Source organism: Akebia trifoliata, chromosome 14 (assembly GCF_017979445.1).
Source record: "Akebia trifoliata isolate Shusen 1 chromosome 14, ASM1797944v1, whole genome shotgun sequence".
Classification (NCBI taxonomy): domain Eukaryota; kingdom Viridiplantae; phylum Streptophyta; class Magnoliopsida; order Ranunculales; family Lardizabalaceae; genus Akebia; species Akebia trifoliata.
This window is the reverse complement of record NC_141388.1, coordinates 6952058-6962225: the sequence shown is the minus strand read 5'-3', so window position 1 is coordinate 6962225 and position 10168 is coordinate 6952058. Positions and strand designations below refer to the sequence as shown.

Below are 10168 nucleotides of genomic sequence, written 5' to 3'. Positions count from 1 at the left end.
CAAGGATACCCGATTACCAAAAAAAAAAAAATTTATACAATCTAACATTTGATATACTAATGATGCCTAATTTGGTATAAATGTAAAGGCCATTAATGCAAAATAACAAAATGATCTAAATGACACATAATTTCATAGCTGTTTATATGCATTTTACATTAGTCGACAAGTATCATCCATACTCAGTCTTTATCATATTTGATATTCTTAATAAATATTTCTTGGTACAATAAAAATTTCTTATTTATTTGATGGAAATCCAATTGGCTAACAGTTGTCAGATACAATGATTTTAGTCAAATCGGTGGTTCGACCATCTGAACCATTGATTCTTATGAATAGATGGACAAAACGATGATTTTTTAGAGTTCTTATCAACTTATTTCCTTCAAAGTCCAATACTTGCAAATTCGGAGAAACAAAGAAGATTGCTAAAGTGGAGAGGATTCTTCCCTAATTTTCTAGGTTTGTTGGTCTTACTCATGAAAAAAAGTTAAGTGATTCACTAAAACCCTAATTATTTGTTAATTTGATTTGTAGCATTTCATCCACGGTTTCGACCATTATTTCTCCCAAGAAATGGAGGTATTGCCATGAGAATCCTTTATATTACTTGTTGCTTATTTTTGTGTACTTGAAAATTGTCTTGCTTGATATGCAATATTTTAGCCTTTTATGTTAGCTTTCCATGGATTTAAAGTTTTGAATTTCTATTTCAAGGAGCTTTTTAACCCTCGTTTGTCCCATATTTTCTAAGGTCATAGTTTCTTGTGAAGGATTGAGATACAAACACCAATATAAATCTTAAGATTTGAATGATTATGAAAAATTGAGTCTATTTTTGGTGTAGTGACACGAAAAGGGGTTTGGGGTAATATGGACAACCAAAAACCTTTAAAAATAATACATCTATAGTTGATTAAAAATTTTCATGAAGATAATTTTGAAAGAATTTTAATAGTACATGATTGTTCAGGATTACAATTGTTTATGATTGATTTTAAATCCTTACAAATCACCATAGAAATATTGTTTTAAATCTCGTTCTAACATCTCATCTCATTCACGGATGAGGCTAAGTTATCTCGGATAAGATCTCGTCTCGAATGAGATGAACCATTTAGCTTGATTTACAATTATTTATTAAAATATATTTACGTATAGAAATTTATAATTTATTTTTATAAATTAATTAAGATAGATTATAAGATAATTAGTTACAAGATAATTATTTTAAATAATAAATATTTAAATAATATAAAACTAATATATTTATCTTACAAATTTCTCTTACGATTTTTTGTAACCCATATGAAAACACACATGCCACCCATTAGTTGATTCTCAATAAAAACCAAAATTCATTATATATTTTGTTAGGTCAATTTGATTTTGTTTAGAGTGATTTAGACATATCCCTCCATCTTTCGGTGAACATTTGAGATAGGAAAATGCTGAAGTAACATGGAAATCGACATCGTTTCAAACATTTCTGATATGATTGTGTCTATAGAACCATAAATGCTTTTCATCGAGATACGAGTGAGAAGTATTTATGATTCTATGCATACCAATATCCCAAATGATCTCAGATATCCCTATATTTTCAAACTAGTGACATCTTTAAGCACGGTCTTCTCTTATATATTGTTGACATGATCTTTGTTATTAATAAGAATAGCTCGTCTACTATTTTATAATGACCAATATAACATTTACAACGAAAATAGTTTGACCTAATTATGCCATTATTGACTGTATAGTTTAAATGATAAGTGAAGTTTGGATTAAGCAATTATTCAATGTGGAGTTAGTTTGATTAATTCGGATAAATCCACAAATACTACCTATTATATATTCAAAGTTCAAAGTTTCAAACTACAACATCCCAACGGCTAGGCTATATATGGGCCAGGTTCCAGCGTGGCGTTCGTTGCGTTTCCCGCTCGATTCCAAGTAAAGTACTTCCCGCTCCACCATTATATTGTACTTCCACCCAATCAATGTGCGCCCACCCATAAATCAAATCTCAACCGTTGGTTATTATGCTAATCAACGGATTAGTTGAGCTTGCTATATTTCTCGGGTTTCCAAATTCGTCGTACGAATCAGAAACCAATTTCCAATTTCGTCGTACGAATTAGAAACAAAAAGTATAGAAATTCCTAGACTCTCGCGTTACTTTCCAAAATCTCGCTATTCTCTTTGAAAGTACCAAAAGTCGTTAGAAGATATTAAAATTACCAAAATTTCATTCGTAAAGGCAGGTCATTAGAAGGAAAATATAAGGGTATTTTGGACAATTACAGAAAATTAAATTTTGCTCAATCGGTTATTTTAATCGTTTAATTACGATTTCTGCCCTTCGCGCCGCTTCTCTCTCTCACGTTGCTTCCCCTTACGAAGATATTGTGGAATCCTTCTCTTTCTCTCTCTTTGAATTCGATTGAGAGATCTCGCAAACCCTAGATTTCTCTTTCTTGTTCGGTTGCAGACGAGTTTTGATTATTTGTTTTCGATTTGAAAATATGAATGGCGGAGTCACAATGATGCTTGTTGCAGATTTTCCGCTTTGAATTTTTTTCTTAATCGACGAAGTTAAGGTTTCATCTTGTTTTCTAGGGATTTTTCAGACTCAACAAGTCGATCTTTTCTTCTCTTTAGATGTTTATTTTATGTTAGATTATCTTTGATCTGTGCCTCATGGAGAACAACACCGATTCGGATTCGGTCGTGTTGTTTTCTGGGCCTCATACGGGTTTGAAACGCGACTTTTCTATGCTTTTAAAGGTTCAATCTGAGATGAACAATTCGCTTGGTTGGAATCGAGCGACAATGTTTCAGAGTAGCCCTTCTAGCAATGGAGACTCAAGGAATTCGAGCAATAAGAGATTAAAGAGCTCTGTTGCCGAGGAAGAATCGAAGAACAAGTATGATCCCTTGAATGAATCGGTGAAGTCTTCAAGCCTTGAGGAATCCAAGAATCATGTCGATGTTGCAAATTCCACAAGTGGAGAGGACCCAATGTGCTATTCTTTAAAATCTCCAACCGCAGAAAAGCCCAAAACCGATTGGACGAAATCTCCAATTGGAGGAAATCCTGTCAACAATGCAGCAAAATCTACCAAAGAAGAGAGAACTGATACTGAAATCTCAAATGCAGTTAATGACGATATGGTGGTACAGAATGCTTTACTGGAGAAATCTCAGAGTCTTTTTACTCACTCTGCTTTGAAACCTGAGACAGAGCCAATGGAGATATCGGAAGCAGCCATGTCGAGTGGTAGCTCTGCAGTATTGGAAGATGTTTGCAAGAACGAAACAACTGAAACGAATAATGGGAAATATCCAGCAAGCCGTGCTTGTAGGGATGGTACTAATGCTAGGTATTAGTCTCCTTCAACTGTGGTTCCTTATTCAATTATGTTTTAGAGAATTTTGGATTCTGTTCAGGCTACAATGGGTGCAAGTTGTAACTATGATTTACTTAGTTTTGATCATAGATGTGTCGAGGTGACTATTTTTGGAATATTTTAAGATTTTGCTTGAACAAGAAAATGTGTTCATATTAAATATCATTTAATATCATGCTATATGTATACTGCATATGTATGTCTCAATTCACATTAGATAAATTTATGAAAAAGGGGGAAAAATAGGAAGCATTTTGGATTTTGGGGATTGGTTTCCAATGGTAGGAGGTTTTAAGGACTATTATCATGGGAGAATCTTGGAAAGGTTTCTTGTTTGTTAAACTTTTTACTCTGATTGTTTTATGTTCCTCAACTCCGAATATTGAAAGTAATACTCAGGTTAGACAGTCCTTCGGTTATATAATTCTCAAAAGTTGGTTCTTGTTAAAGTAAAATGTACAACTTTTTTACTTTTGATATGTTTCTATTCTATGTATTTCTATCTATGGGTTACTTCAGGTTGTCGAAGCCACTTTTTGGGTTTTCTTTGGAGTTGTCTGACAATATGTATGGGTTATTTCAGGTTGTCAAAGCGAAGTTTAACTCCAAAGTCCTTTGACAGTTATTCAGAGAATGTCTCGCTACAGAATAAACGCAGTCAAGGGAAGATAACAAGAAAGTTGGTACTCCATTCTTTGTTTAAATTCAATACTGAATTGTTCCATTTACTATGTTTTGTCTTGCTAAGTTTTTCTGTTTGACAAGTAACTAAACCTTGTATTTGGATATTTGTTCTCAAGGCATCTGAAATTGCATAAGTTGGTCTTTGAGGAAGATGGATTACCTGATGGAACTGAACTAGCTTATTATTGTCGTGGGAAGGTTGTTGCAATGAAGATTATTTTCTTTTCGTTGCATTTTTTTCTATGTTTCTTTTTATAAAAATAATAATTCCTTTTTTTCATACAGAAATTGCTTGAGGGTTATAAAAAGGGTTTTGCTATATTCTGCCATTGCTGCAAAGATAAGGTATTGGTTTTCTATGTCCCAAATGACTGATCACTGAATATATGCTAAAGATGCTGACATTATTTTATTTAATGAACAGGTTAGCCCTTCAGTGTTTGAAGCTCATGCTGGTTGTGCTTCACGACGCAAACCGTAAGTAACTTACTTGAAAATTTTGACAGTTACCATTGAACTCCCCTCTGTTTCTATTTTTATTTTATTTTGATTTATGCCTATTTGTGTTTCTACAGTTATTTGAACATTTACACCTCCAATGGGGTGTCGCTTCATGAATTGTCAGTATCTCTATCAAGGGAGCGGAAACTTTCTGTCTATGACAATGATGACCTTTGCAGCATATGCGCAGACATCGGGGATCTTTTTCTTTATGATGGATGTCCCAAGGCTTTTCACAGAGGTGAAGAATTTCACTCTCCAGCGTTCAATTTTTTTTATCACATTTCTACTGCTTTGATTGCTCCAATTATTAGAAGGTTTGTTATAGTTTAATTAATTTTTATGAACTATCCAATTTAGTGCTAGCTTGCTAAAAGAGAAAAATATTAAATACTAAAAATAAAAAATAAAAAAAGTTGAAAAGAAATAGGATGACAACCTCCAAATCTTCAGGCTACAGTTTTGTGATTTCAATCTTTGCACCTTTATTTTGTGATTTCAATCTTTTCTCATCCATCTGATTTTTGGTTGTACATTTATGTTTCTGCCTCTCTCTCTCTCTCTCTCTCTCACTCTCATCTCTTGATTTAGTCTTGTACAATTAATTTAATATTTATAACTGAGTTGCTTCTTAGAATCTGCCAGCCCACTGTTCTATTATTTTCTTCTCAGTGATAGGTACCACATGACCATAAGGTTATACTCTTGATTCAATAAGAGACAGCTTCTCATTACTCCATTTATTTCCAAATTGACAGCATGTTTGGCTTGTTGATGTACTAGTTTTGACTTGCATCCTCATTTTCCTATCACAGATTGTTTGCAACTGTCAAGCATCCCAAATGGTAAATGGTACTGCCCATATTGCTTAAATATGTATAACAGGGAAAAATCCTGCGGGTATAATGCCAATGCAAAGGCTGCCGGGAGAGTTTCTGGAGTTGACTCTATTGAACAAATATCCAAGCGATGCATTCGGATTGTCAAAACACAAGAGACTGAAGCCGGTGGATGTGTTTTATGCAGGTGGGCTGCAGTAAGCTTGTTGTTGGACATAAATTTTTACTTCATAGTAGTGGGTTTTTTTTTGTTGTGCTGATTCCCATCCTTTGTCATTCTGGTTATGCTTGAGCTTATGCTTTTGTATCTTGCTTGTAGGCACGATGATTTTACCAAATCTGGATTTGGTTCACGCACAGTTATTCTCTGTGATCAAGTATACTTCTGTTCTCTTCATGCCCCCATTTGTTATATGAGTTCTTTTTACACCTAATTTTCAGTGTACAAATTTGAACCCCCCCTTTTTTTACTCTCCAGTGTGAGAAGGGATTTCATGTTGGCTGTTTGAAGGATCATGAAATGGCGGATCTAAAGGTGTGTGTGTGTGTGTGTTTCTTAATGATCTGTTATTTTATGCTTATTTAGAGTTTCATCTTACCTGTATAATAATCTTACCTACATAAATATAACAGGAATTACCAAAGGGGAAGTGGTTTTGCTGCGCAGACTGCAGTAAGGTCCATATTGTTTTGCAGAAGCTACTTGTTCGTGGATCAGAAAAGCTTCCAGACTCTCTTTCAAACGTTATAAAGAAGAAACACGAAGAAATTTTTTCAAATAATGAGGCTGATCTTGATATAAGATGGAGCCTTCTTAGTGGGAAAGTTAACTCTCCTGAAAGTATACTCTTGCTTTCAAAGGCTGCAGCGATATTCCATGTAAGTAGTTGTCCGTGCTGTGACAAGATTCTTTGGTTCTTCAGTAGTTTCCTACAATAGTCACATTGTAAAAGTACCTATTATAACGTGATGAATGACATGATGATTATGCACTGTTCTTAAATCATCATTTGCACTTGTGATCAGTGATAATGCCACACTATTTTCCTGAAATTCTGCTAGCTAGATAAGCTTTTTCTTTTTTTTTTTGAGTTGTGATTTTCTGATGCTCCTCTGACATATGCTCCTCCTATACACTCTCTGATGTGGCATGGGCTAGAACCCTAGATTTTTTTTCCCTCAGGATACACAACTGTACATCCCCATAAATATGTGCCGTTGTGTATCCCGAGGACAAATCTACAGCTCTAGCACATGCCACATCAGAGGGCGTATGTCAGAGGGGGGGCGTCACACAATCTTTATTCTTTTTTTTTCCCTAGGTTGTTGGATGTCGTCAAAATATTTATTTATTTGAGTTCGACCGTGTTTTATTTTTTGTTACTTAAGGCATTTATGCTTTTCTTTTAATATATTGGATAGAAATGCCACTACCATTACTGTCGCTAATATTCTCTCAAATCTTTGTTCATAGGACCGCTTTGATCCAATAATAGATCCAAAAACAAACCACAACCTTATCCCTTCCATGATTTATGGGTAAGTGTATGTTTGGGTTTTTTTCTTTCTTTTTTTTTTTTTCTTTAGTTTTTAGTTTTTGTTTTTCACTTTTTCTTATTTAGTGTGCTCTGTAATTAACTTTCTTCTTCCTATACTAAATATTCTACAGAAGGAATACAAGGGATGAAGAATTTGGGGGAATGTATTGTACGGTCTTGACAGTGAAGTGAGTGAGAATTACCTCTTATGTGTGCTATAAGCATTACTTCACTGTAATATTGTCTTATCATCCACTCTATTTCTTGCAGCTCCTCTGTTGTGTCAGCTGGAGTGATTCGGATTTTTGGACTAGAAGTTGCTGAACTTCCTATAGTTGCTACTTGTAGTGACAACCAAGGGAAGGTGAGGCTATTGAGTTGGGTTGATAAATTTTTTTATTTCTTAACAATTGGATCAGAATTCGGGTTTGATCCGAGTCATCTGACCCATCAACGTTGTTCAAATCGTACATGTATCATAAAATGCTCCTAATCTTCAAAACGGTGATACTACACTTAAATTTGTATGCAAGACCATCTTTTGATGCAAGATTTTGATCCCTTTCACAGGGCTACTTCCAGTCGCTGTTGTCTTGCATTGAGAGATTGTTGGCCTTCTTGAATGTAAGAAATATAGTGCTCCCAGCTGCCTACCAAGCAGAATCGATATGGACAGATAAATTTGGTTTCAATAAGATAACCCAAGACCAGGTGAGTGGTTAGTGAAAATGTATATGCACTTGTGTTTCTATGGTTTTGTATTTGACTGCAATTTAAAATTTCAATATGTATGTGTTGCAGCTGATCGAATACAGAAAAAACTACCCGCTGATGACCTTTCAAGGGACTAATATGCTACGGAAGCCAGTCCCCAAATGTCGGATTGTTAATAAATCAACCAACAGCAGCTGATATGGTGTATTTTCTTGGGAAATTTTGGATGGAATGTGTGGATGATCGATCCACTTTTTGTTATGCCTTTCACTTGTGAATGTGCAAAGAAGGATCTGTGTGGGTCATGTACAGGAATGATAATTTTTATAGCAACAGGGGTAAAGAAGAAAGTGATAGCCATCCCCTCCCCCCCAGTAGATGAAGATATGAAACTTGGAACTGATCAAGATGACAAAAACAAGCTGATGAAACTTTTTTTATTTTGATAATCGGGCAGCAGTGCTCTGCACTAATTGTGTTGATTTGCAGAAATGTTCCATTTATTTTTTATATTTTGTGGATTTGATCATTTAACTTAAACATGGTTTTGAAGTCTCTCATTGCTTATCCAAAGCAATTCCAGATTTGTTACAAATTCAAATTTCTTTGTTTTATACAAATGTTCTTTCTTGTAGTTTCTTGTCTAAAGGACATAATGAGAACTTCCATACTGTTTGGTGTTCATTCGTCGGTTTGATTTGCAACCATTGGTTGATTTACTAACAATCTGAGATTTGGTGGATCAGGGATGGGTTGTGGCTCAGATGAGCTTCAGGTGGCTTATGCTGATATCGTGATGTGATGATCCCACTAGTGGCTAGACCGGTTGATCCTAATTGATACCTAACTTTTCCTATTTTCCACTGTTCTTTAAAATTTATCCTACATTCAGTTCTATGAGTTGAGAAATTCTTGTGTCCTTGTTCCACAGTACACGAACGAGAGTGAGCCGTCTCGGATGAGTTTTTTTTTCTGATTTATTCTGGTCGTCTTGTTCAAAAATGACACAATCGACTGACTTTTAAGAGACATGTCAGATTTGAGATGACGTGTCAATCTATCTCGTTGGCGGACGATACCAAGACGAATCGGACGAGTTTTAAAACCATGGCGTATGGGACTATAGAAATCAATATACAATTATTTGGTAAAATTTCAGAAATTATAAAAATATTGTTTAAAAAAATGTTCATTAGAGTTAGGATTTTGAGAGATGGAGGTGAAGGTTAGAACTGATTCAGTCTATAAAAATAATAAAACATGTTTTTTATTCAATGGCTAGCCAATAAATTTATAATAAAAAAAATCATAATTTTCAGAAAAATTGAAGAAGTTCAACATTTGCTTGAGGAGTAAAAAATATAAAACTAAAAGCAAGGGGCATTCCGAGAATTGAACTCGGGACCTCTCGCACCCTAAGCGAGAATCATACCACTAGACCAAATGCCCGATTGTGATTTCTATATACAAATATAAATATAAATATATGACTATAACGAGAAACCGAAACTAATATGAATGGACAACATGATAAATTACCCCCTGAAAAAGTGACGTGTAGACTACTCTTTCACATTCCTTGAGAAATGTTTTTTGCTCACAGAAGTCTGGTATCCACCAATCACATGTACCCACGTGTATTGAATGACATTACTAATTTACAAAAGTACACTTGTATACTGACGTGGCAAGCACTGTCTGTGAGCCAAAAACGACTATATTCCTTATCATGTATTAATTTTAAATATAAATTATTGTTGTTGAAATTGAAATTGAAATTTTAATACTTATTTTATGAGCTCACTTAATTTCTAGGTATTTTTTTTTTAAATCTCAAGTAAGATAGATTTGATTGAGGAGTCGTCGCTAGAGTGCTTTTAGGTTATGATTAACCCGGCAAGCTAAATCATAGTTTTAAAACTCATGCTCGAATGAATCAAATGAAATTACATTTATTTATAAATATTTGAGTTGTAATTTTTAATATTTCAAATAAATAAAAACATTTGTATTTTGTTTTACTCAAATATTATATATAGATCTATTATATATGGGAAATGTTCAGCACCAAACATTTTGGCAAAACATTCTTCAAAACATGGGTTAGAAGTTCTGGAATAGGCTGATTTTTGGTAAGGATGATCTCTACGGTGAGGAGATCATCATCACCAAAAATCAGCCCATTCCAAGACTTCTAACCCCATCAAAAATGATTTACAAAAAATGGACGATTCACGATTTTTCAACTTGTAAACATGAGACTAGAAATTTTGGAATGGGCTGATTTTTGGTGAGGATGATCTCCTCGGTAAAATGGACGATTCACGATTTTTCAACTTGTAAACATGGGACTAGAAATTTTGGAATGAGCTGATTTTTGGTGAGGATGATCTCCTCACCAAAAATCAGCTCATTCCAAAACTTCTAACCCATGTAGGACAAAAATGATTGGCTAAAATGTTGGCCAAAATGTTTGGTG

The 10168-nt window shown here is 34.4% G+C and overlaps 1 protein-coding gene and 1 non-coding gene across 2 annotated transcripts; one reads left to right on the top strand and one right to left on the bottom strand.

The window, feature by feature from the left end:
- The first annotated feature begins 2374 nt into the window (after positions 1-2374).
- LOC147385899 (uncharacterized) lies at positions 2375-8190 on the top strand. The gene is made up of 15 exons (XM_086424659.1): positions 2375-3386; positions 3997-4092; positions 4214-4295; positions 4383-4442; positions 4522-4574; positions 4673-4839; positions 5414-5624; positions 5757-5814; positions 5916-5972; positions 6071-6316; positions 6912-6976; positions 7107-7163; positions 7246-7339; positions 7546-7686; positions 7777-8190. Exons 1-15 carry the CDS (start codon positions 2704-2706, stop codon positions 7885-7887), a joined length of 2181 nt encoding a protein of 726 aa, XP_086280785.1. The 5' UTR covers positions 2375-2703; the 3' UTR covers positions 7888-8190.
- Positions 8191-9066: 876 nt separating this feature from the next.
- On the bottom strand, positions 9067-9138 carry TRNAP-AGG (transfer RNA proline (anticodon AGG)). Its single transcript has one exon. It is a non-coding gene; the product is annotated as a tRNA-Pro (tRNA).
- Between the last annotated feature and the right edge of the window lie 1030 nt (positions 9139-10168).